Genomic DNA, 27,676 nt, shown 5'->3' on the forward strand with positions numbered 1-27,676 from the left:
AGGAGGCTTCCAGAAGTGGCTGGGCTGAGCAAGGGGCCACCCACAACTTTGTCCCTATCTGGGGAAGAATGGCTACTAACGGTGCAGACAGGATGCAATGTCTTCCATTTGAGGAGGCTCCTTGCTGACCACCTGGAGTAGACGAACTGAACGTTATCACAGGGCAGCTTTCATGTGAGGAAAAATGAAGTGCTCATAGGAAGCACGTGGCAAACAGAAAGCCAGGTAAAACAGAAACACCACTTCCTTCACTGAGAATAGTAAGTATGTGTAGATATATAATATTTACACACGAATCAACTACAGCCAAATATTAAATCTATGTGTGCTTGTAGACTTCTTTATGCTTATTTGTACTGCTTGAAGTCATTTTAAAGTAAACAGGCAAACAGAACTCTCATCTTCTTGGAGAAAGAGTATTAGGTTTGAGGTGATAGGTGAGTAGCGGAGATATTGACAGGGCATGGAGACAGAAGCAGAGAGAAACAGAGGATTTCCTCTGTGATGAGGTCATCAGGATCTCAGCCTGGAGAAATGACTCTCAGTTGGTCCACTAGTACCCATGAGTATTTGGGAAATGAAAACTGGCTTCAACAGATTTATGTAAACTACATGCAGAGTCAATGAATTCCCCTTTGGGATACTGGAGACTACCACGGATTTAGCCGTCAGTCTTATTCTCAGTGCTGAGGCTCTAGTTTCTGTCAGGTTGTTTTACGTGATTAATGGGGGGCAGAGAAGCTCATGAGAAGAGGAGACCTGTGAGCAGCACCCTGCCCTTCACTGCACGTGACAGAGGGGCAATGATGGCAAGGAATCCCTGGAGAGGCTCCTTCATGGAGTCAGCCTGCTGCAGGTCACTACGTGGAAAAGGTAGGGAGAAGTGGAAACCCAGACTAGTACCCTAATGATGGCAGACAGCAGTGCTGACGGGGTACTGCAGGGTTGGCTCAATGGATGGGAGATGCACAGTGGCACTGCTCTTCTTCTCTGGACCTGGAGTCTGCCTGTGTCAGCACTAAGCTCGCTGCCCAGGGTTCCTAAGACTCACCTGGTGTGTGACAGGGCTTGTGCTTCCTCTTGCACTTCATCATTGTCATGTTTCTTTTCTGCAAATGAATTCAAATAGGCACAGTCATCTAGGATGATCCCCTCAAAGCCTTTACAATGCGCTGTCCAGCACTAGTACAGCACACCAGTATCCTCAGTTTCAATGCTGACTCCTCAGATAGGAATTGTCTAGAGGGTGGAGGTCATTTCTGAGGGAACTAGCTTGTTCATTTTTCTTGACACATGAGGTAAACCTCCCTATTCCTCCAGTCATCACACCAATAATCACTGACCTGATTACCTACAGAAATGAAACAAATTTTCCCAAGTGTGGGTGCTGTGGCAAGCAGGTAAAGCTGCTGCCTTTAACCCCAGGATCCCATGTCAATGCCGGATCAAGTCCTGGCTGTTCTACTTCTGATCCAAATCCCTCTAATGCACCTGGGAATGCAGTAGAAGATGGTCCAGTACTTGGGCCCTGCACCCACATAGGAGACCTGGAGGAAACTCCTAGTTCCTCCCTGGGCCTGGTCCAGTCGATGCCATTGTGGCCATGTGGGGAGCAGACCAGAGTATGCAAGAGTTGCCTCTCTCTCTCCCTGTTTCTCTCTCTCTCTCCCTGTTTCTCTAATTCTGCCTTTCATAAGGTAAAATCAAATCTAAAATAATATTCTCTGGAGATGCTTGGTTCCTAGTGTGATTCCTTTCCATGAGAGGAAGTGCAGTGCCCATGGTTCTCAAACAAGCTATCTTGGTAGTTTGTGGTTTACCATATTTTGTACATTGAGGATAAGATAAAAGGTGGAACAGGTGAATTTTCAGTTCTGGGTATCAGAGTGAATGTGTGCAGCACAAGAGAAAACTTGGCTACTCATGGAATCTCTAAGCACAGGTCTCAGACCTGCAGCCTGGGGACACACTACTAAAGGAATGGCAGAACATTCTGTATGTGTGGTAGGTGAAATGATGCCAACGTTGAAGGGACAGACAACGTGGTTGGGTTCAATGAAACAGGGGGAGTATCTTGACTGCAATGGAGATGAGCATGCTGCTGGCTCTGACAGGAAGCAATGTCACATGACAGGGACGGGGAATGACTCATGTGATCAACACTGCAGGGGGCAGAGGGGTCTGATTCATTAGGAACAGACGGCAGAGACAAGCATGAGATGTGCTGCTTAGGTTGGTGTGCATCTGTGACATTCTTCTGGCAATGACTGAGCACTGGAACCTGAGTGACAAAGCCACACAAGGAATGGGAGGACAGCAAGGCTGGATGGGCCAACCACACCTGTGCAACAGACTGGTTGAAAAAGAACAGATGCTGAGAATGTCTCAGACCATCCTATGTCCAGGAGCCCTCTCAGTCAGGTGGGAGTGAGGAGTGCAAGGATAGTGCGGGCTCCTTGGCAAGCAGAGGGGGTTGTATCACCTCACAGTGGGGGACTCACCGCCTGCATCTGGAGCAGAGAGCATGTCCTGATGCTCCAGGGAGCACCAGCTGCTCCACGTGGAATGGTCAAGCTCAGAAATGACCGGAAAAATCGAGGGAGTGAGGTAGCACTCATCCAGCGAGTCGTCTGGGTCTTCCTTCTCTTGCTCCTCTGGGAGCTCCCTGATGAGATGGGAGGGCAGAGACACTGAAGACACACATCACAGGTACAGAAGTGACTTTGTTATCAGACTACAGGTAAAAATATGTGAAGGATGTTCAAAGGGGGAATATAGAGGGAAGCAATACAAAAGGGAACATTATGAAAAGAGGCATTTCATCATTGGCTGAATGTTCCAACTGGCTCTAGTCACCAGTTTCTCCAGCATTTTGATTCCCTAGTAGTCCATACTACACTGTCTGCTCTGCCTCCGAGTTACCTGGAAGTGTATGTGACAACTTGCTCTTGTACCTCCACTTCGTGATATTGATTTTCTGCAAACAAATTCAGAGAGATTCACCATGTTAAGCAGGTTTTAGGTCAGATATGGGTATCCAATAGCCACTACTACCAAGGGGACAGATTGTTCTTGTGTGAGAACAGGAGACTGTGAGAGAAATCCTCTAGGAGGACTAAGTTGACTACAGGAGATGGGCTGGGTGAGCCATCCTGGGCAAGGGGTCAAATCTCCCTGTTCACAGTTGGATCACCATCTCAATAACCTCTGTCCAGAACCCTTAGAAACAGCCTGCAATAGTCCTCAGGGATTCTAAGCTCACAGCCCAAGAACTTCCTAGGAGGCAAACTGCAGTTGTCAGGCTGCTCTCATTAAAGGATCCAGGTTGCTGACTGTGGAGAGGAGGTAGAACACTGGGAGAGAGCTATGCATGGAGTCTGCATGCCCTGGAATTGAAACCTGTTTGATGCCACACAGAATCTTGGCTATTCCAAGAATTGCTCATGAATAATCTCCCTCTTGTCTATGGGAACAATACAAGCAATTCAAGAGCTCTCTCCCCAGGCCCTTTAGGATTTATGTATCTAAAATCTAGGAGTGTTGCTATAGTACTGACTCATCCTATCAGACTGATCATGGTGAATAAGGGTAGAGGAGTTTCTATAGAAGGCTGAATGAACTCCATAATACCTCGCACAAATAAATCTATGCAGTTATAGAGAAACATTGAACATTGATTTTGTAGGGACGTTCCTGGATTCAGCTATGTTTTTTGAACTGTACTAGAAGTACAGTATAAAAGACTTTATATCCTGGTTTTGAGATGATTGCATAGCTAAGATAAGCTGTCTTAAAGGAGGTAGAGACTAGGGATAGAAGTAGGGAAACTAGGATCACAACTTGGCCCACACATGGGAAGTGTTACCAAAAGCCTGCATGGGGCTAGAACTCCAGGGATGCAGTAGTAGAACAGAATGATATCACTGCAGGTGACAGCAGGCATGATTTCTAAGTTAGAGTGTCTGAAAGGCACTTCCTACACAGGGCCTCTGTATGTTCCCATAGGCTAGGGTGCAGTGAGACAAACTGCATCTGAGGGGAGGGAAGCTCCTTGACTCTCCTGATGTCTATGTTCAGTGCCACAACCTGGACCCTGATTGAAACCAACTTGTGTCTGCAGGGCCTGTGCTCAAAAGTGACCCTAATCAACGTAAGAGTTATTGTGTACAAAGAATGGAGAGGGTACCTGGGAGAACGGTGACAGGTTCTTCTTTCTTGTGTGAACAAGCTTGTTCCCCATCTAGACCTAGCACACTGTGGGTGTCCTCAGCATCAGGAGACATTTGCACAGTGCCCTCTGGCAGGCAGGAGTCACTTAGCAGGTGGTCAACAGCACCAGTGATAGATGTTTCCTGCTGTGAATTTTGTGGGGTTTCCATTTCATCCACTTCCAAGAGCTCCCTGAGAAGCCAGGTGGGATAAGGATGACAGAGATGAAACCAAGAAGGAAGAGACACCAAGGAGGTGGCTGGTTTGGATGGGGTGCATAAGGGATCGGTCATAGACAGCATAGAGGTTGTTCCCTCCACTCTGGACACCGTGTGGCTGCCTAGGGGGAGAGGGCCTGGGAAGAGATCAGCCTCTGCTCATCACACTCAATACACAGCAGCTAATGAGGAAGCAGCCTCCACTGTTGCTGCATGGCACAGTCACAGCACAAGCACACATTGACAGCTGCAAGGGCTGACACCCTGTGCTCAGGTTGGGTTGTTGCAGTGTCCTGCAGCCATGTGATCAAGGTTCTAGGGGCTTGGCAGATTCTAGAGATGTGCTACCTTCTGGGCCTTCTCTTAACCAAGTCACAGGACAGCAAACATGGTTTTGTAGAGGTGCTTTTCTGCAGTTGAACCTGGCTGGATTCTTCCTAACTGCCCCCTTTTCCCATTGCCTCTTTGTTAGTTTTCTCTGATGAGAACTTCAGCTAACTCTGTAGAAAGCAGATGCGCATCTTCCTCCCTTTTCCAGAAAGCAGAGAACAGAGGTTCCCTTTGTGTGCAGGCAACACCTAAGGCTGTGAGTTCATCATGGATCCTATCAGCAACTAGGACTAGGACAACAGACACCTACTTTAACAGGGGGATTTCCTAGTTGGCAAGGAAGGACTCAACACAATCTGCAGTTGTGTTTCTGCATGCATCTCAACTCCATGACTGTGTTGGCCCCTTTTCTGTTCTTTAGGAGACCCTGTGCATCCTTCACCCATTTGTTGCCAGCTCCTAATCATTCACTATTACCTGTCAGCAACAGGTCCTTGTGCTGGTGTTTCCTCCTCTTCAATGTTTTCTGTAAACAAATTCAGAAATGTCCAATCAGATAATATCACCGCCCCCATTACAATGAAGGTGGCCTCTGTGTGCATATGAATATCTACATATGGGCCAATAGTGGACAAAAACTTCAAATGTTCTGTGTTTAAAGAAACGCCTTGCCATTCTCTTGTGGTCCATCAGGCTTTGTGTCTCTGCACTTGGAGATCAGAATCATGGCAGATTCTGCCTGAAACTAGGCCAACATCCTTTGCTCCCATATCACTGGAAGCTTCTCAAGCTTCCCTGGGACTTCTGCCTGTTATCCCTCATCCTGCCACTAGTGGGAGTCCAAGGCATGGGTTCTATGTTCCCATGGGTCTCACAGAGAACCTCCATCTGTCATGAAGAAGCAAAGAACCCAACTTCCATCCCTCCCTCACAGGCCCTCCACGTTTTCTCTGCTGTTTCATTAGAGGAAATTCTCTCTGTGTTACGAGTTCCCTTCTCAACAGCTTTCCTCACGGAAGTTCTACTAACTCTAGTGCCTGGTCTGGCACTCCCAGGGAGAGGAGGGCCTTTGTCCTATTGGGAAACCTACAAGCAACAGCTTCCACCTTTGATGGTTACATCTGCTCTGCCCCAGAGTTTTTGGTCCATCTAGTGAATGAGGCAAGAGAAATCCTGGATGGAGAAAGCAATCACCTGTCTACCATTTGAAAACCACACTGAGCACAGAGCTGGAGGCTTCCATTCAACTTAGCTCAGTGACTGTGTTCAGCCTAACAGTGGCCTCACTTCACAAGGTCTTTCTGGTCTTGATATGAGGGTGGACCCTGCCTCTTCCCTCAATGGCCAACCACAATCAGGAAGGGAGGAGACCTTTGGGATACTGCAAACTTGAAAGACTTCTCTGCCCCTATCTGTTTTTCCCAAGCAGTGCTGACCTTGTCCTGGTACACATGTTCAGTACCAAGAAGAGCTGAGGCAAATGCCCATGGCAGAGGGATGAATGCATCTGAACCCCTGAGGCTTCTCACATGACAGCCTGTGCCCAGCTTACCTGCTCCAAGGAGGTCCTCAAGGCACGCTGACAGCCGGACAGCCTCAGTGAGCAGTCGTCGGAAGCCCTGCCCCGTACAGGTCTCAGGGTCATGCACAGTGAGCACGTCCTTCAGGTACTGCTGCAGGATGTGGGCTAGATTTCTCCCCCTTTGGACCTTTGGGCGTAACTGGGAAAGTTCTTGGTCCTGATCTTCAAGGATGCCACGGCAATGCCTAAGGTGCAAGCATGGAGAAAGTTCTAGATGGGAAGTGATGAGTGTTAGGTTCTCTGTGTTTCCACAGATTTTCATAACAATGCCTTATAGAGCCCTCCACCAGCATCACCACTCAGGTTTGGAGAAATACCTGTGCCAAGAAAAGCAAAGGGCAACACAAGGCCTTGCTCCCACTTTTAGAGAAAGATCTTGTCACAATTCCTGAGATTCCATTCAGGTCATGTTCTATCAACAGTGCAAGGATTCTTCCTTTCTTGCCTTCATAAAGGTGCTAATTCAGTTCCTCCTTCCAGCCACAGGCATTTCCATGTAGGAAGACACACAGTGTACAGTGTAGTGACTGGGATTCATGGTGCACACAGGGGTTACATGGCAAGAAACAAGAATGAAGGTCTGGCAGGGCCAAGCTAAGCATCAGTCTTCTATATCAGGAGGTGATGGTGACTAAGGGTAAATGAGGATTGATTGCAAGATGACCAAACAGAGGAGCCCAGCATCCCCTCCACCTCCCCTGAGAAGACCCAATGCAGCTCCATCTTGAGGTGAGTGCCCACAGAAAAGCACCTCCACACTAAGGGAACCATGAGAACATGGGAGGAAGAGAGAACAGGCATAGCACCACCTACAGAGGACCAAAGCTAACTGGTGACTGGATTCCCAGAAACGCAGCCATGGGGACTTCCTGTTGCAGAAGAGAGAGTAAACAGGAGGGCCCCATGGGAGCCCATCCACCTGGACACCTTACTTACAGACTCTCCGCACTTGCAGCTCTGAATTCAGATTCCTCTGCTCCCTCCTTGTTTCATAACATCTGAGACACAGGGCTTTGCTGTAACTCTCTGCCCTTGTCTGGCACAGGCTGGCTCAGTTTTTGATTTGGGCTGCCCACTAGTGAAACACATCCCCACCTGCCTGCCCTACACAGAGAGCCTTACCTGAGCAGCTCAGCAGACCTGGACTGCTTTGGCAGGGGCCTCCATGTGTAGCTTCTTGGTCAACATGGACTCCATGATGTCTTTTTTTTATTATCTATTCATACCATTTTATTAGGGAAATAAACAGTAATTGTGGAGGGAAAAATGTATTTTCATTTTAAATTCTCCTGAAGGGAGAATTTTTTCAAAGTACCTATTCACTTTTACTTTCATTGTAAAATTAATTTTTACCATTTCTTTCTAAAAATTTATTCATTCATTTATTGTAAGTAATATACATTTCATAAGACAACTCTAGGAATATAGTTATTCTTCTCCCCATACACAGGGTACCACCCACACTCCCAGCCCAGCTCCTCTTCCCTCTCTACTTCTCAATCTCATTCTCCTTTAAGATGCATTTTCAATGAACTTTGTACACAGAAGACCAACTCTATATTAAGTAACAATTTCAACAATGTGCACTCACACCCACCCAAGAATAAAAACTGTTTGAGAAATGTTTCACTGTAACTCTCTCTTAATACAACTCATTGAGAACAGAGGTCCTGCATGGGGAGTCAGTGCACAGTGACTCCTGCTGTTAATTGAACAATTAGCACTCCTCTGTATGTTGTCAGGGACCACACAAGGCTCATGACATGAGCTGACTAGGCTATGGAAGCATTTTGAAAACTCTGTCTGTATTTAGACAAGGCCATCAGCAAAGTGGAAGTTCTCTCCTCCCTTAGAGAAAAGTGCATCCTCCGTTGATGGCCACTTCTTTGGGGTCCCACAGTGATCCTACATGGAGAACATTGTTTGCCACAGTGCCTTCATGGCTTTCCATGCCTGAGATGCCTCAGTTCTCCCTTCTGAGCTGCCCCACCGGAGATACCCACACACCTCCCCACCTGCCTGCCCCACACAGACACCCTTACCTGAGCAGCTCTGGGACCGTGGGCTTCTCTGCCAGCGGCTCCTCCAAGTGGAGCTTCTTGGTCAGTATGGACTCAATGATGTTTTTAAACTTCTCACAATCTGGGGAAAGACAGACACGCAGAACTCAGGGAGGTGCTTTTGTAGTCAGTGCCTGCTGAAGACCAAAAGAACTCCAGGGCCAGGCTCCAGATTGGGAGTTTCACATCTGTATTTCATCACCTCACTACATAGCATCTGAAATTTCCTATTTTTAAAAGATTTATTTATTTATTTGAAAGGCAGAGTTACAGAGAGACATAGGCAGAGAGAGAGAGAGAGAGAGAGAGACTCCATCAGCTGATTCACTCCCCAAATGGCTGCAAGGTTGGAGCTGTGCCAATCTGAAGCCAGGCGCCAAGAGCTGTTTCTAGGTCTCCCATATGGATGCAGGGGCCTAAGCACGTTGGTTATCTTCTACTGCTTTTTAGGCCATAGCAGAGAGCTGGATTGGTAGTGGACCAGCCAGAATTGAACTAGTACCCATATGGGATGCCAGCACTGCAGGCAGTGGCTTTACCTGCTGAACCACAGCACTGACCCTGCTATTTCCCAGTAAAATGAGAAAAAAGGACTTCAAAGATACAGAAGGTGACTTGACAAGGTGATTCCACTGGTGTTTACAGAATCAGAGTTCCCAGTCCCTGAGCTCAGACTGAATCATGAGCCACTGGACTCAGCAAGCCTTGCAGCCTCTCAGGTCAAACAGGAACTTGGGGCATGAAGTCGTCACCTTCTGTATATTTGGGAGCTTGATAAGGGTGTAGGACTGTTTCCTTGCATTGGGAAAGATTTCAAGTGTTTGTTATTTCAGACTTAAGGGACCATCTTTCATGGAACTGTGTAGAGTACAATGTATAACAAAGTAAGGCCCTGAGGCAATATGGCCCAATAAAAAGTATAGTTCCTCCTAAATTAGAAAGAGTGCAATAAGGGCCTCATGGATTCTGTTGATCCTGAGCAAGGAACCATCCTTGGAGTTGTATAGGAAAGAAGGAGCGCATTTGGTTGTGACATCTACAGAGGCAGGAATTATGATAGCACCTATGAATGGGAGAGAAATCGAAGCTACAGAGAAGGTGGGCAGTGGGGAGCACCCAGGTGAGTGGGCCTGATTCCCCCCCTACACCCTGTGCTCCCACTCCCAGGTCTCAGGCAGCGTCTTCCTCTTCTGGAAGAAGAACTTGTGCTCCAGGAGCAGGACTTTCTCCCAGTGGGGAGGCTGTGTTGTGAGGGTGTTCCCATGGATACCAGAGTTCTAGTGCACAGGAGACTCTCTGTCTCTCTGGAAGCACATCCTGCTCACTCTGAACACATGTCCACTCCTGACCTAGGACAGTGCTTTGCCAATGGGAACTCAACGGAAGCTTGAATTGAGTGAAATGCGTTAGCCCCAGAAATGAGGCCCACAGTGATGGTATAAGGCTGCAGGAGCTGACACAGACAGGATGATCATAAACATGCACTCAATATGGTGGAGCCTGACCCTGAGGACAACAGGCAGCTCTATGCCTCATCAGGAATCCATGACAGATTCAGCACTCCTGTCACCCTACACCTCACTGCTACCTTGGAAAACTTGCGAAACCCTGTGTGTCAGCTTGGGAGTGTGGTCAGGAGGAAATTAAGTTCAGCAAAAAGAAGACAACAATCAAGTAGTGAGGCCATTTAGTTCCTCAGGAGAAGATACAGGACAATCATCACTGTGGTGAAATGACCCGAGAGAACTTACTGTATTTTTTCAGCTCCCTGGCCAGGGCAAAGTTTGTAGCCTCAGCTATGAGAAACTTCTCCTGGAGCTCCCAGCAATCCTGTTGGCTCTTTGCCAGCTGGGATCGCAATTGCTGGCATTCGAGGTCGTTCAGTTCTGCCTCGGGATCTGAGGCAGGGCTGTGGGATCCTGCCATGCTGATGGTGTGTCACAGCAGGACAACAGGGACTGGGGAGAGGAAACCCAAACACAGGTGAGGGTCAAACAAATGACATCCAAGAGTTTCAGGTAGGCTTGAGGGGTGACAATAACTGTCCAGCTTCACTTACTGATGTGAAACACCTGATCCACTGCCCGACAACACTGGGAAGTTCTTCACTGGACAAACAAGGATAAAACTGCCAAAGCCTAGATTCAAGGCACTGCCTGTAGCTCAGTCTCTGCTAGGACTGGCTGTTGTGTGGCAGCTAATGGTCAGCCGTTGCCATCGCAGAATTAGAAGGTGGAGCGTGTCACGGAATCTTTGGAACTCTGCCTTCCAGGGACCTAAGCTAGGTTGAGGCACAAGACCCCCACTGCTGGGGACAACCTACCCATCTGCCAGTCTCATAGTTATAGATCCTGCACTGATACTACAGACCGTGTCCCCAAATCACCTAAGCATGTATCGCTCATATAGTCATGTATGTGTATGAAAATACCAAGGCAGAAAATGTGTCCCAACAAGCCTTCCTTTCTCAGGGCTGTTAGGAAGTCACCCCACCTGCTGTTTAAAGAGATCTCAAGGCTTTTCTACCTGTTTGAAATGCTGAATTTTAAGCTTCCCTGATAAATGGGTCATTTTATTATCTTAGAAAGGAATTTTGGGCCGGCGCCGTGGCTCAATAGGCTAATCCTCCACCTTGTGGCGCCGGCACACCGGGTTCTAGTCCCGGTCGGGGCGCCGGATTCTGTCCCGGTTGCCCCTCTTCCAGGCCAGCTCTCTGCTATGGCCAGGGAGTGCAGTGGAGGATGGCCCAGGTGCTTGGGCCCTGCACCCCATGGGAGACCAGGAAAAGCACCTGGCTCCTGGCTCCTGCCATCGGATCAGCGCGGTGCGCCGGCTGCAGCGGCGGCCATTGGAGGGTGAACCAACGGCAAAGGAAGACCTTTCTCTCTCTGTCCCTCTCTCTCACTGTCCACTCTGCCTGTCAAAAAAAAAAAAAAAAAAAAAAAAAAAAAAGAAAGGAATTTTGAGAGCTCTTTTAGTTTTTTGGATAGAATTGTTATATTAGGTATGCAATTTCAAAAAAGTTTCTCCCTATGTTGGCCTGTATATTCATCTTCTTATCAATGACTTTGAACAGAAAATTTGAACATATTAATTTGAACATATTTGAACATATGGATGAAAATGTTCTTTGTTTAATTATACTTATTTGAGATGTAAAGATGAAGATGTAGAGACATACACACAGAGAAACACAACCAAAACTCTGTGTTACATTACTATTTCAGTCCCCAAAAGCATGCAACAGTCAGGCTTGGCCAGGGTGACACTTGGTGTGCAGAACTCCAACTTGTTCTGCAAATGTATGGGAAGAACCTAATGCTTTTAATAATATATTTATATATAATTACTGCAACTAATTTTATAATGATGGCAAACTTATTTTGAGGAATATGGGTGTTACATATTTGAAGTGGTTTTTTAAATTAACTTCTTATTTAATGTTGTATCTATGGCATAAATGCAATGTTAAGAACATAGTCCTTCTTCCCACCTACCTGCCCTCCCACCTATTCTCCCCCTCTTCCTCCTCCAACTCTCCTGTTTAGTCTGAGAAAGAAAAAAAGACAGAATGGAACAAGAAAACTAAGAGAACTGTTACTCAGCAGCCTAGCAAAGGGCTGTCCAAGGTTACTGCTTCTCAAAGGGGATTTCACTTTTTGCCCCCTTCTGCTATTCCCTTCCTCTTCTCCCTTCTTTCCTTTTAGAAACTTAATTGTCTTCAAAGAAGAACCCACGGATGATACATCTGCTGTGAGCTCTTAGACAGAACTATAACCTATGAGACATAAGAATATCCTCCATTTAATGCACTAAAAGGAAGTGATTCTGGAGAACAGTTCTACTATGAAGTCCCTTGATATAGCTTTGAGGACAGAGGGCAGTGCACAGTGGCTCTCACTGTGTCTTTAACAAATCACACTCTTATGTCTGACCTCAGTGCTCACCCAGGGTGCTTGACATGAGCTGCCTCAGCTACAGAAGCCTTCTGGATCCACCTAGCTCGACAAGGCCATAAGCAAAGAGGAAGCTCTCTCCGCCCTTCAGGGAATGTGCATCCTTCTTTAGTAACCACTTCTTTCCACTTTCAGTTTCACCCACAGGCATCCTATATGTAGGGCCTATATGTGAGCATTGCAAAAGCCACTTAACTGCTGAATGAAATGCCAGTCCCAAAAGCTGCACATTTTAAGGTTTCCATTTGAGTGGATGATCAAAACTGTTTTTTTTTTTTTTGAAATTTTAAATTCTGATGTCTAAATAGATGTAGGAGTCTCCACTGTGGCATAGTGGGGTAAGCCACCACTTGAGACACTGATCTCCTCTATGAGTGCTGGTGGACTCCCAGCGGCTCCACTTTCAGCTGATCCAGCTCCCTGTTGAGGTGCCAGGGAAAGCAGTGGAACATGGCTTATGTCCTTGCCCCTTGAGCTCCTGTGAGATACCCAGATGGCATTTTGGGCTCCTGGCTTTGGCCTGGCTCAGCCCTGGTTGTTGTAGGCACTTGGGGAGTGAAACAGAAGATGCAAGGTCTCTCCCTCTCAGTGTGTGTGTGTTCCTCTCTGTCTGTAACTCTGCTTTTCAAATAGAATAATACATCTTTTAAAATAATTATTAAAATATTCAAAAATGATATTGTAATGTACATATCCATAGTGTAATGATTCCTCTAGACTAGTAAATAAAATATTCATCATCTCACAGTTAACCTTTATGTGCCTGCACATGGTAAGAACCCACAAAATCTACTGTTAGAAAATTCTCAGACTTTCTCATTCTAATGGAGAATAGCATGCTCCACTAATAACTCAGATTCTCATGCTTAACTTCAGAACCCTAGATTTAGTTCTTCTCTATAACTACCACTTTGTACTCTTGGGTCAACATTTCTCTATTCTTCCCACCAGACTGCACCACCTTGAAGACTTCTCTTATATTCTCTGTTTTGACATATTCAACAATTTTCCATTTTTTCTTTCAGACTCCACACATAACAGACTTCATGCAGTGTTATTATTTCTATATCTCATTTATTTCACTCACCATAATGTCCTCCAATTTCATCCAGTTTCTCACAAATGACAGGAGTTCCTTTATCTTTGAGTTGAACAGCATTCCATCATATAAATATATATTTAAGCATCATCATACATCTATCATGTATAATGTATTGTTACACATTATATGTATATAAATATCTATACACAGACATGTTAAGAATGATTCAAAAGCTTCAAGTGATTCCAAAGTGTCATGGAAATTCTGTAGTATCCTTTTATTAAAATATACTTTTCAAGCCATATATATGGACAGCAAGATTGCTTAACCAACCTTCTGTTGATGGACATTTAGGCAGTTTGCATCTTGGCCTCTGTGAATAAGGCATCGACTAGGGATTGCAGGTATATATCTGATACGGTTTTTTGTTTCTTCTTTTTTTGCACATATACCAATAAGGAGGATGAATGGGTCATTTGACAGTTCTAGTTTAACATTTCAAAAATACTTCAATAATGTTTTCTATAATGGCCATACCACTCAACATTCTCACACAAATGTAAAAGTGTTTCCTTTTTGGTACACCCTTGCCCACATTTATTCTCTCTTGTCTTTGTGAAAGCAGCTGACCATATGGTTCTGAGGGGATATCCCTCTGTGGTTTGGAATGGTGTTTCCCTGATGAGTACTGATAATGGGCAACTTGTCATAAACCTGGTAGCAATGCATATTCCTTTCATGGAGTAATGTCTACTCAGGTCCTTTGCCAATTTCTCAGATGAATGATTAATTATTTTGGCTACTGAGTTCTGTGAGTGCTTTCACACTATAGCACAGAGAAAGAAAAAGCCTTGTGAACAATGTACATAGGTCTTGGCCCCATGTGGGGATCATGGGGATCCTTACTTTGGGGCCGTGTGACTGCACCACTGCCATTTTATTGGATTGTGCAGTGTGTTGCATGGCAGAACTGAGCATGGGTGGAAAAATGTACCTAGCTGAAGAGGGCAGGAAGGGTGTGCTTCTTTCTCTCTTTCCCTCTTTTTTTTTTTTTTTTTTTTTTTTGGTGGTGACACTGAAGTTACCAGGATCTCTAGCTTGCATGGAAAGCTTGTGTTCAGCATAAACCTGCTCTGATTCCATCCAGGGATCTCCCTGGCCAGGTGCACAGGTTCACTGTGGAGTCAGTTTCTCTCCTGACCTCAGTACTCATGCAAGGTGGCTCCTTCAGGGGCTGGACAGTGGAGTAGTCCTTTCTGAGTATCCCCTGAGGTTTCTGACACAATGTGTCCTTCATCTCACCCACACTTGGTTTCACCCTAACATTACCTTGTCATTCTCTGGGTCATTCTCACGTCCCAGAGAGCTGCTCATCTTCCTTCATCTGCACCTTCAGTTCTGGGTTCTCAGGATGTGGACTCAGTTCTGGATCTGGGAGGAGACACAGGAGGGACTAGGTCAGCTCTCAGCCTCAGTTCCCAGGGCACCTGTGGTTCCCCAGGGACTCAGAGGAACCTAAGCAGCAGGACCTCAGAGAGGAACAATACACACTTTACCTCACTGATGAGGAACCTGGGGTCCATAGAGACTAAGAGGTTGTCTCAGCACCACAGCTGATGGAAGGAGAGCCACCCCATGAGCTTTGACCTCCAGCTTCCCTGTGCCGAGCATGGCTCTTGTCTTCCAAGAATGCATTGCTGGGTTTTGTAGACTTCAGATAAAGCACTGCTATTACTGCTCCTAAAAACAAACAAACAAAGTATGAGGGTCATTCCTTGGACACAGCTTTTCCCACATTTCTATTGTCCCATTATGTATTCTCTGTCTGTTTTCAATCACTGGGTGATAGAATGGGAGCAGAGAATACATAAGGTGAATGAGTATTTAACACAGCCCTGCCTGTCCTGTGTGGTCCCTTACCTCTGGAATTCTCCCTCAGGTTTTCTCCTCTGCTGCAATGGTGGAGATTGTCAGACCTCATGGAGGTCATTTCTGTATGGAGATCTATGTTCTTCTTTTTGTCTCCTGGAGTCAGGGAGAGTAGAGATTCATTCTGGACCTCTGTGGACCCAGCTTTTCTGCGAGGCAATGCTGCTAGTTTCAAAGATAAAAAATTAAAAACCACAATGACCAACAGAAATCAGGTCAATAAAGATTTTCCTGATGTGCCTGAGATCGTGAGAACAGCCCCTGGTAGAATGTGGTCAGAGCCAAGCACGGGGCATTGGCAGACTGACTCAGGTAAGGTGTGTGTGCAAAACAACCAAGAGAAGGCTGCTAACACCAGGAAGAAGACACACATCAGAGGAGTGTGAGAAGAAAAGACAAGTACTGGTTCAAATGAAGAAGGAAGTATCACAGGCTGAGACCCAGAGGCAAGGCCACACATCACAGAGGATTAGTCCTCAGCCTTGAAACCTATCCCAGGAAGTCCTGTTGGATTTGCCCATCTTAACTTGAAAACTTTTGGATTCATGACTTCCTTGTAGGCTCCATTTTTGCCCTTGCTGAATTAGAGTCACTGTCATTGTCACCCTATGTCCCCTGCAGATGGGGCAGATAAGCAGTGTGTTTAATGTCAGAGTAGCACAGATGGAATGGATCACACACAGCATCCACACGTAACAAACACCTCCAACTCACTCACATCCCCCTTCATGACCCAGGGAAATCCCACATTCCTGCTGTGAGGCCTCCACCTGACAGGGGAAGTGTTTCCATTCCTTATGTGTTCTGGATTAGTAATTCTTTATTAGCTACACAGTGTGGAATTCCAAAATCAATGGCCTTATTATATACTCAACCATCATGATGAGAATTGGTAAGTGCTATCTAATTCTATACAGATACAAAAAATTAAATACCTTGTGATAAGTTCAACCAGCATGTGAAAGTCCTCTTCAATGAAATTCAAACACATTGAATCTAATGAAAGAAAATGAAGCAGACACAAAATAATGGAATTCCCTCATATATTCTATATTTGGAAGAATTAATATTATTAAAATATCAAAACTACCCAAAACAATTTAGAGATTCAATGTAGTCTCCATCAAAATACTGATGACATCCTCACAGAATAAGAAAAAAATCTTAAAATTCTTATGAAAACACAAAAGGCTCTGAATACTCAAAATATTCTTAACACAATGAAGCCAAAGATGGAGGCACCACAGTTCAAAATTAAAGATATGCCACAAGGCTATTGAGACCAAAACAGTATGGTACCAACATAGCAATAGACACATAGGACAATGGAAAAAAAGAGAACCCCTAGAAATTCACACACCTACATCCCTACACTTACTTTTGACAAAGGTGTGGAAAACATTCCCTGGAGATATGCACATCTATTTTAATGGGACTGGGAAAATAGATTTTAATTTACAAAAATCAACTCAAAATGGATCATGATCTAAATGTAAGATCTGAATCTATGAAACTAACAGAAGAAAACAAGCAGCAAATGCTCTAAGAAATGGGCAGAGTCAACACAGGTTTTGGGCTAAGACCACAAGAACATGGACAATAAAAACCAATTGGAAAAATCTGATGTTATCAATCCAACAAATTTCTGCACAGGTAGAAATATTTTACCAGTTGGGTAAGTGCACCTGATGTTGTGACATCCAAAGAACTGAGGAATTTTCCTCCTTTGTTATACAGGGACATCATTTGGCCATTTGGAGAATGTGCTTCCCCCATGAGTCACTCTGGTGCTAAGATCTGTCATTGATATTCAGTTTGATTCCTGGGTGACACAGCAGGACCAAAGAACACTGAAAGGATCAAGTAGTGATTGCAGTCAGACACAGAATGAGTTTCTGTGACCACCTCTAGACCATCAGGTGCCTATGCCAGAAAAGGGTCTTCCTGAGACAGGAGCACTGTCTGCCTTGTGCAGTTCCTGTCCCCAGAGCCTCTGCAAGTGACTTGGAATAAGGAGTCACTGCCACTATCAAGACACATGACAGAAAACCCACTGGAAAAAGAACATAGGGTACTCACAACAAAATGATGAAATTTCTAAAAATCAAGTTCTTACCCATCCCTTATCCATAATAACTGTGAATGTCAACAGACAACATTACCCAGTTACGAGATACAGACAGGATGACTGGATGAAAACCAAGACCCAACCACAAGTTGCCTACAAGAAACACACTAGTAAAGACAGAGACTGAAAGGGAAAGGATGGGAAAAGATGCTTCATGCTAATGGATATCAGATGTGAGCAAGAGTACCTATGGTTGGATCAGATAAAATAGGTTTGATGATAAAAACTGAAACAGAGATGATGGTTGCTATATGATTATCAAGGGTTTGATCCAACAAGAAGATGTGACAATGGTAAGTGCATACGAACCCATTGCTGCAGCACACTAATTTATAAAACAAAATTATTACATCTAAAGGACACATGAATTCTAATGTAGTAATAGTGGGGGACTTCAACACTCACCTTTCTTCGACAGGAAGAGATCACCTGGAAAAAAATTAACAAGCATCAGAGAGAAACTACTACAGACCAAATGGCCATAACAGATGAGTACAGATATTTCACTCCACAGCTGCAGAATACACATTCTTTTCATCTGCACATGGAACATGGATGCTATAATACTAGAAATCAACAACACAAGAACCCCCAAAGGTATGCAAATACATAAAGGCTGGATAAGAAACCAAGAGGGAAATTTCAAAATTCCATGAAACTAATTAAAATGGAAGCACAACACACTGAATCTACAGGAAATTCTAAAAGTAGTATGCAGAGGAAAGGTTATGGGATTAAGTTCCTACATCAAATAATTAGAAGGACTTCCAATAACCTAACAAAGTATCTCAAAAATCCTAGTAAAACAGGAGCAGACCAATCCCAAGTCAGTGGAAAGAAAGAATAAGGAAGCAGGCAGAAAGAAAGGAAAGAGCGACAGAGAAATGAGGGCCTCACACACAAAATCCAGAACACTGCAGGAACCCAACACTCAGTGTCGTCCACCATGCAAGACTTGTGTGCTCACACTGCTGTTGTCTGATTATCTCAGAACAGAGCAGTCATCCAATACAAGAGAACACAGACCATCCCATTGATCGCAGCCTTTCCAGGCCTATTGAGTGTAATCTGAGTTGATAAAATCTCACAATAAAGAGTTAAGTGCTGGTAAAAGTTAACAGAAGGTAACAGGGGCTGTCTAGTTTCTGCAAGGGGGTATAGAAAAGAACATTCTCATCAGTGGCTGTGAATGTGAATGGGAAAATCTTCTTGCCAGGCAATGGGGCCAGAACAGCACCATCAGGAATGTACCAGAACTTTGATCTTGCAATTCCCTTTACAGGATACAACCTGGAGAAGTATCTTCAAAATTAATAAGGGACATACCAAATATATGTAGATGGTGCTCCTTGAGACATTATTAATAATACTAAACATTTAAATCATTTGAGGAACATTAACTTATGTGAGTAGAATGGTCCATCACACCATGAACAGTTATCCATGTGTCTAAGACAAGGAAGAAGAGTCTGAAAGAGCAGAGGGTGATGGACTGGTAAGAACTAATGTGACTGAGCAGTTACTGTGTGCTAGACACAGACAGGCCTCAAGGCTTTGCCCCTACATCTCATTAAAATGTTTGCCAAGCCATGTAGAAAGTACTCCTACTTGTCCATTTCTTAGTGTCTTCTCTACCATGACTATTATGAAACACCAGTGAAAGAACCTGAAGCAGACACAAACACTAGAAAGACATTCATGTACACGGATTACAAGAATTAACATGATGAAAATGTCTACTCTATCCAATGCAATTTACAAATTCAAGGCAATCCCCACAAAAATAGGAAGCACATTATTCATATGACCAGAAGAAGCACCTAAGAATTTATGTGGAAAAAGCACAAAAGACACAGGTGTTGTTTTCACCCTATTGGAAGAGGGATCCTTCCCACACATCCCTGCAATCTCATTAATGTGAGCACGGGGTTCAGGCAGGATTTCTCCACATCTGATTTAAAGTAGAAGGAGATGGGGCCCGGCTATGGCTTTGTAGGGGAAGCCTCTGTCAGTCGGGCCAGGATCCCGTGTGGGAGCCGGTTCATGTCCCAGCTGCTGCTCTTGCAATTCAGCTCTCTGCTTATCGCTTAGGAGAGCAGTGGAAGATGGCCCAAGGGCTTGGACCCCTGCACCCATGTGGGAGGCCCGGATAAATCCTGGCTTCAGATCAGCCCAGAGGAAGGCATTGAGGCCATTTCGGTGGTGAACCAGCAGATGGAAGCCCTTTTTTCTGTCTATCCCTCTCTCTGTAGTGATAACCCTCAAATAAATAAATAAATCACACACACACACACACACACACACACACAAAACAAGTAGAGAGGATAAGGATGGAGAGAACAGGTGCAGAACAAACTGAATGACTCAAACCCCGGGGAGGAGCTGGCTTGGGCCCAGCAACCTTTCAGGGAAGAGATGAGTGAACTAGTGTGGCCCACGGGAAAAGACACTGCCCTGGTTCTTCTTCTTTTAATAATTATTATATTTTATTTGAAAGACAGAGTTACAGAGAGAGGTCGAGCCTGAGAGAGAGAGAGAGAGAGGTCTTTGGTTCACTCCCCAAATGACAACAATGGCCAGAGCTGAGCTGATCCAAAGTCAGGAGCCAGGAGCTTCTGCCAAGTCTCCCACACCAGGGCAGAGGCCCAAGGACTAGGGCCATCTTTGGCTGCTTCCCAGGGACACAGCAGAGAGCTGCAGAGCCAGTGGAGCAGCCCCCATGGAGGTCGGGGCTACAGGCTGGGGCTCTAACCTGCTGTGCCACCTGGCTGCTGGACCCTGCCCTTCTGTGCACGCCCTGTCCCCCCCACGCTGCAGCTCCTGGGCTCCTCTCCTTAGTGTGACTGCACCAGCTCCAGAGCCTCTGAGCCCAAGACAGTGCGGGATGACCTGCAGCCACCTTAACCTCACTTCCTTAACTGCACTTTAACCCTCAGAGACTTCTGCCTGCAACAAAGTTATACACTACAAGCCCCCATGCAGGAGGCAAGGCCTCCTCTCTCTAAGAGAAAAGACAGCAGGATTCTAGCTCCTGGAGTCTGCTAAGTTTCAAGTCAGTTTCTCGGCACAGCACCGGAAACGCCGTGGGACGGGCCTGTGCTGTGTCCTCGTGGGCTAAGCCTCCGCCTGCAGGGCCGGCTTCCCCCATGGGCACTGGTTCCTGTCCCGGCTGCTCCTCTTCTGTTCTGGCTCTCTCCTAATGGGCTGGGGAAGCCATGCAAGATGGCCCGAGGGCTTGGGGCCTGCTCCTGCCTGGGAGACCCCTTGTAGTGGCCATCTGGAGAACATGGAAGACCTTTCTCTCTGCCCCTCCCCTCTCTGTAATTCTCTCTCTCCCATGAATAAACACAACAGGAAGAATGAAAGGCCTGGAGTTAGAAACACAGGAGGCTGTGGTCCCGGAGAGCGCCCCCTGCCGCCCGGGCTCCGCAGCCCCGCGGCCTCCTCCAGGGGCCCGGCCCTTCCCGCCCTCCCAGGAGCTGTGGGCGCGGCTCCCGCATCCTCCTCCCGAGGAGAGGTGTCCTGAGCCTGGGGCTGGTGCCCGTCCTCCTGGAACCCTGTCCCTCGGCGCGGGGTCCGCCCCGCGTCCGCGGTTCCCTGTCTTCTCTGACTCCGGTTCCGGAAGTCGGCCCTCAAGTGACCCCGCACCGCTGTCCCCGTTCCGGAGCCCTGGCGCGGGTCCTCCATTGTCCACAGCTCTGTTTTCTGAAGCGGGGTCCGCATCCGGGTTCCCCAGGGGGGCGGCAGCCCCCAGAGCCCTCGGCGGCCTGCAGGCCGGGCTGGGGGTCATCGATGGCGCCCTCGGGGCGCAGGGGCCTGGGCTGTGTGAGGGGCTGAGGGCAACGGGTGGGTGGGCGGGGCTTGCGGAGGGCGGGAAAGCGCAGGGCCACGCGGCGGTGGGCGTGGCCTTGGGAGCGCGGCGGCTCCGGAGGCTGAGGGCCGCGGTGAGGCCCTGGGGTGGGGCTCTGGGCGCTCTGGGGCCCTGGCCAGGAGCGCACGGTGCTGGCTGAATGGAGCACGGAGGGGTTTTGTGTGTTTGCGTGCTTGCTTGTTTTTTGAAAAAGTCTGTCTTTTGGAAACAGTCACTATTCTGGCCCTGAGTGAGGGACAGGCACTGGTTTCTGCTTTTGAAACAACTTCCCTACACTAGGTGGTTTCCTGTGTGCAGGCCTGGTCACACTGTGCTGTGTGCTCAGAAGGCGCCTTCTGTGACACCCCCCCCCCGGGCGCCCCCTACAGACTCAATGATACTTTGTCTTTGTTGGCCTCTCAGCTCAGTGTCCTCCTACCAAAGGGCCCACTGGGCCCATCTTCACCTTCCTCTCCCTCTGTTTATCTTGGAAACTCTGAGGACAGTGAGTTGCAGCAATGACAGGGCTCACCCGCTGCGTTCCTGTCACTTCTTTTTTGCTAGCTGTCAAGGATCTTGAAAATACTCTATTTTGTCTGTTGCTGTGGTTGCTGTTATTTTTAGTTCTTTCGGGCAGGAGAGCTAATTCTTGTTGCTGGAGCACCCCTACTTCAAGAATTCAAAGTTGGGGGCCATCATGGTATAGGGGATACAGCTGCTGCCTGTGACACCAGCATTCTGTTCGGGCACTGGTTCCTGTCCCAGCTGCTCCACTTCTGATATAGCCCTGGTAATGGCCTGGGAAGAGCAGCAGATGATGGCTCAAGTGCTTGGTCCTGCCACCCATGTGGGAGGCCTGGACAAAGCTCCTGGCTCCTGGTTTTGGCCTGGCCCAGCCTTGGCTGTTGCAGCCAATTGGGGAATGAACCAGTGAGTTCAAGATTTTTTTTCTCTCTCTCTTTCTGAAACTCAGATGTTCAAATAAATAAGTAAATCTTAAAAAAAATTCAAAGTTGGAGAATGCCTATCTGGATTCTGAAAGGGGCTTTCACGGAATGCAGAAAACAACCACAGCCTGTGCGAAAGCTGTAACTAGGAAGACTTTAAAAAGCACCTTGCTTGTTCTAAGGACATTTTCTGCTTGACCCTATATGTGTGTGTGTGTGGGGGGGAGGTGCAGAAGCCCCACCAGCCCTGCCCCAGGAGCTGAGTAGATGTCCCTATGAGATCCATGGTGATAGCCTGTCCTTTGGGAGCCGCCCCCTATGAACCTTCAGCCTTGTTCACTGCTGCTGTCCTAAGGGAAGGAGGAACAATGACTGCAGCAGGCCACATGGACATCTCAACCTTCTCTGAACTTTTTGGGAGATTTTCATGAATAACAACCCATGCTAAGCTGACCTGTGTTCCCTGGAGAGCCAGGGACGCCATGCCCTTGGCCTTAGGCTTCATCCAGGACCCTCACTGGGTACTCAGAGTCCCCTGGAAGAGAAGGTTCCACTCTGAAGGTCTTTCTCTCCATATTGCAGGAACAATCAAGTGTGTTATTGGCTAAGCTGCAGACCCAGCACTGGGTATTGTCTGCAAGTTGGTGTGATTGCTGTGCCCATGACAGAGGGTCAGAATGGAAGCAGGAGGGAGACGTGGCCCAGGTGGGTGAAGACTTGCAGGTGTTTTGCCCCCTTCTGCATAGTGGGGAAGGCTGGGTGAGTGTGAGGAGAGGTGACCAGTGATAGGTGTGGTTACAGAACTCTCAAGGAACTGCAGGCCCTGACAATTGAAATCACAATTAGAGGAGGAAGAAGGGTAGGAGTGTGGGTGGGAGGGAGGGTAGGATGGGAAGAATCACTATGTTCCTAAATTTGTATATATGAAATTCATTAAGTTTGTATACCTTAAATAAAAGGTTCGGGGGGCTATCAATTAAATAAGAAATGCCAGACAAGGGGAAACTCAGCTCCTCTACTACTACAAATTTTGCTGGCTCAGACTGCACACTATGTCCCCTCACAGGTAAGGTCTCTCCTCCACAGGCAGGAAATTGGAGGATTCTGACTCTCCCAGAGGACACACACACTCCCCTTCCCCCTTATCACCTGTCTTGTTCATAGCCCTGAGCTCACTCCACACAGCTCTGCCAAGTCAAGTTCTAACAGCATCTCTGGCCTACTTCTACAGCTCTGGGATTATTGGTCATTAAGTGGCTGCCTAACCAGTAGCCCTGTGCTGCCTGATCAACATCAGACACTCCCCACTGATGACATCAAGGCCTCTCATTTTCCCCAAGATACACCCCACCCTCTACCCACCTCTCCCCTCCACTCTGCACAGCTGCCCCTGGGAAGCACACACCCAAGGGGGCAGTGACATCAACATCTCCACCCACTTCAGGTGCCCAGGCATCCATGGCAATTTAAAGAGGTTTCTTTCTCTCTTCTTTGGGTGCTTGATCTTTCTCCCAAGTTACACACCAAGGAGAGGCATTCTAAGATCATCTATTGTGTCCATACAAACCTTTTAAGTATAGGAAAACAGGATGTGAAACAATGTATAAAAATTATAACATTTCTATGAACAGAATAAAAGTTTATGTGGGGGCTGACGCTGTAGCCTAGCATGTAAAGCCACTTCCTGCAGTGCCGGCATCCCAGTGTGGGCAACAATTCAAGTCCCAGCTGCTCCACTTCCAATCCAGCTCTCTGTTTTGGCCTGGAAAAGCAGTGGAAGATGGCCCAAGTCCTTGGGCACCTGCACCCATGTGGGAGACTTGAAGGAACCTCCTGGCTCCTAGCTTTGGATCCGCTTAGCCCTAGCTGTTGGGACCATTTAGGAAGTGAATCAGCAAGTGGAAGACTGTTGTGTCTCTCTCCTCTCTCTCTCTGTCCCTCTCCCTCCCTCCCTCCCACCTTCCCTCCCTCCCTCTGATGTATGAAGGGACCCTGTATGGGTCCAGGGTTATTGCTCAGAATACCTATGGGTGCATTTTCTGTGTGTATCCTTCTTCCTTCTCTCAGTACCCAAGGAAGCATTTTTCCTTTTCTCACTGTACAGAACACAAAACATGAAGATTCAGAGAAAGGAGCTGCTGGCTGAAGAAAGGGATAGAGGATGAGTGTTTGCAGAGTGAAGGTAGAGTAGAAAGCTCAATTCTGCCTGTGCCCAAATACTTGGACCCCTGCCACCCACATGGGAGACCTAGATGTAGCTCCTGGCCTTGACCTGGCCCAGTGCTGGCCACTGGGGCCATCTGGGGAGTGAACCAGTGGGTGGAAAATTCTCTTTCTCTCTCTCTCACACTGACATTCAAATAAATAATTTTTTAAAAACAATAAAAGAGTAGTGATGTGTACAGTGCAATTTAACTTATCATCAAGACTGGATATCATCATGATAATTCTGGAAAAGATGAACTTACAAGCCATACTAAGTTTTCCCTTTATTTCTCCACCTGTACAAGTCTTAGCTGCAGTCCCCAGTGCACACTGAACACACATCTCTGTCACCCAGGGACTCAGAGAAAACTGAGCAGGAAAGGCCCCCAGACAGGCCCATTGCCTTATCATACTGATGAGGAATATGACTCCCAGAAAGAAAAAGAGATTTTCCCAAGCCCCTACCAAAAAGTAGGGATTCTTATCTGCTTTGGTTACCCCATATCCCAGAGCCTCCACAGGAGACTGTGGGTAAATCAATTAATAATTGTCATATTCATAGCTAACAATCAGCAAGGATAACACACTTTTTTGTTTCAATAATAAGCATCCCTTTATTTGCTAATGCCATTACAAAAACAGGTTATACTAGCAACAAAAAAGTATCCTCTTGAATTGAAGTCAGAGGCAGTTACTCCCCAAAATGTTAAGTAAAACAGTGTACAACATCAGTATTAAAATGTGAAATTTTACATTGTCTTTACCACAGGTAAAGCTGCTGCGTGCAGTGCCAGCATCCATTATGGCCATCAGTTCGAGTCCTGACTGCTCCAGTTCCCATCCAGCTCTCTGTTATGGCCTGGGAAAGCAGTAGAAGATGGCCCAAGTCCTTGGACCCCTGCACCCACATGGGAGACCCGGAAGAAGCTCCTGGCTCCTGGCTTTAGATGGGCCCAGCTCCGGCTGTTGCAGTCATCTGGGAGGTGAACCAGTGGATGGAAGACCTCTCTCTCTCTCTACCTCTGCAGGACATGAATGTGGGTGAAGCAAGGTTAAATTCATTAAGTGTTTGTTTAATAAAAGGCAGAAGTGAAAGCCAATCACTTAGCAAAAGAGACATAAATCGTAGGCAACAAAACTGCCAAAGGACTGTTTTAAAATTTACTGTAAATGAATGAAGTTGAAAATATTTCCATTTGATTATTCTTTATGGGGCTAGCCTATTGTCCAGCCTGTACTTTTTATTAGTTGACTCTTTCTTTAGTGGAGCACTAAGTCTTTGATTATAATGTAAATTGAAAATATATTATCTCAAAAATACAAAACAATAAGTTGAAAATAAAACTGCCGAGAGGGCTACACATCTTGCTCATGGTCACGGATTAGTGACTGAGTTGGAATTGGAGTCAGGTCAGGCCGTCTGCAAAGCCCATGCTATCAGCTTCTGTGCTGTCGTGCCATGCTCTGTTTAAGGGTGGCTCCAGGAAAGCACAGGTTACATTTCCAGGGCAGAGCACACCAGGGACGTGGAGACAGTGAGGGTGGCTTTTACTGCCAGAAAAAAGTGGAGAGCCCGTGAGGGTGCAGACAGGGCAGTTGGGCTTCCTGAGTTTCCTCCCTGTGACACCACTCTTGTGGCTGTCATCGCCTGTCCTCCTGCCTTCATTACAAGTGCTTGGAGAACAGAAAACTGTTAGGACTTTATCATGCCTCTGAGGGAGGCCACAGCACAGGCGTCAGTTCAGTCCTTCAATATCCACAAGGGTCCCTGGATGGACAGGGTTACTGATGGAAGGTGAAAAAATCCCTAGGACCCCGTTCTTGTCAGTGGTTAGAGTTCTATTTTCAACAAACAATGCTGAGATTTGATGATTTAAAAAATCATTAATAGGGACTGGCACTGTGGTGCGGTGGGTTAACACACTGGCCTGTGCCACTGGCATCCCATATGGGTGCCGATTCTAGTCCTGGCTGCTCCTCTTACAATCCAACTCTCTGTTATGCCCTGGGAAAGCAGTGGAGGATGCCCAAGGTACTTGGGCCTCTGCACCCACATGGGAGACCTGGAGGAAGTTCCTGGCTCCTGGCTTAAGATCGGCCCTGCTCCAGCCATTGATCTCATCTTCACATGATTACATCTGCAAGAACCTTATTTCCGCATAAGGTCACAATCACAGATAGTGGTGTTAAGACTTTAAAACATCTTTTGTCTTGGAACGGGGAGGGACAACTCAACTCACACGAAGTGGTTTGTGATAGGACTCTAAACTGCGTGCTCATTGCTACAAAGAGGGGCTGCTGATTCAGGAGGCTGTTTTATAGAATCCTCTATCTAAGGATGGAAACTTATGCAAGACCTTTAGTGGTGATGCTGGCTGAGACCCTGTAGGCAGAAGAAGAAAAGCTGTACTTGCAGATCTCTTCAAAGGATGCTGCCGACTAGTGGGCTCAGCACTGGTCTCTCTTCCTAGGAAGTTGATTTATTAGGCAGCAGCAGGAACTAGATCCATCACTAGACCAGTGTCACTGAGAGGGAGCACATGCTGGTTCACCTATGCATAGCTTTCACCCCTTCCACCATAGCTCCTCTGTGCTACACTCAGGTGGCCAGCAACAGGGCTGACTGTCATCAGTGGGCTCAGCCCTTCTACCTTTAGGGCTCTGTTCTGTGGTGAATAGTCTCTGGAGTGTGTTAAGAGTGAGAAAAAGATGCTCACACTTTGTGCTTCTTCCCTTTTGTTCTTCCATCTGCCTCTTTCACAGATCTCCTTCTTCCAAATCTTCCACCTTCCAGGCTGTTAGCACTATTCATGAGTCTCTGTATGTATATATTCTTTCCTCAGGCCATTTCTCTTTCCACACTAAATGCATGATCACAGGCACCACCTAAAACTATTCCCACTGGGAGAATCCCCCCCACCAGTCTCCCAAGGTTATTCTAGAGTGGGACCATCAACCTTCTTTTTGACCTGACCAGCACACCAGACTGTCCTGTATGTGGACCACTCCCAGCTTCCCTCGTGCTGCACGGGCTTGTCATGCAGCCATAGCTCTGAGCTGGGGGACAGGTGCTCAGGTGGCAGTGGTTAATGACAGGGATGTCTAGCCTACCTGCTGGTGGAACTTTCTTGTACACTTTGGCTCTGCTATGTACACTTCTGTTTTATGTCACTTCCCTGCTGGGCCCACCAATCTTGATGGTAGATCTGCAGTAATCTGA

General features: G+C 46.7%; 1 protein-coding gene across 4 annotated transcripts; it reads right to left on the reverse strand.

Annotated features, from left to right (window-relative positions):
* Positions 1-546: 546 nt before the first annotated feature.
* LOC127486642 (neuroblastoma breakpoint family member 6-like) lies at positions 547-20,624 on the reverse strand. 4 transcript variants are annotated; one of them, XM_070076836.1, is made up of 13 exons: positions 17,860-20,624; positions 16,262-16,322; positions 15,318-15,422; positions 14,954-15,137; positions 14,727-14,828; positions 10,151-10,357; positions 8,382-8,481; positions 6,310-6,524; positions 5,235-5,283; positions 4,187-4,401; positions 2,923-2,977; positions 2,502-2,665; positions 547-1,109 (listed from the first exon to the last, which is right to left on the reverse strand). In XM_070076836.1, the coding sequence occupies exons 6-13, from the start codon at positions 10,323-10,325 to the stop codon at positions 1,048-1,050; spliced, it is 1,035 nt and encodes a 344-aa protein (XP_069932937.1). In that variant the 5' UTR covers positions 10,326-10,357; positions 14,727-14,828; positions 14,954-15,137; positions 15,318-15,422; positions 16,262-16,322; positions 17,860-20,624; the 3' UTR covers positions 547-1,047. The 4 variants fall into 4 exon arrangements, with proteins under 4 accessions (XP_069932937.1, XP_051686699.2, XP_051686701.2 ...); XM_051830739.2 differs by having other exon boundaries at positions 15,318-15,488; XM_051830741.2 differs by having other exon boundaries at positions 15,318-15,491.
* Between the last annotated feature and the right edge of the window lie 7,052 nt (positions 20,625-27,676).

Source organism: Oryctolagus cuniculus, chromosome 7 (assembly GCF_964237555.1).
Source record: "Oryctolagus cuniculus chromosome 7, mOryCun1.1, whole genome shotgun sequence".
NCBI classification, from domain to species: Eukaryota; Metazoa; Chordata; class Mammalia; order Lagomorpha; family Leporidae; genus Oryctolagus; species Oryctolagus cuniculus.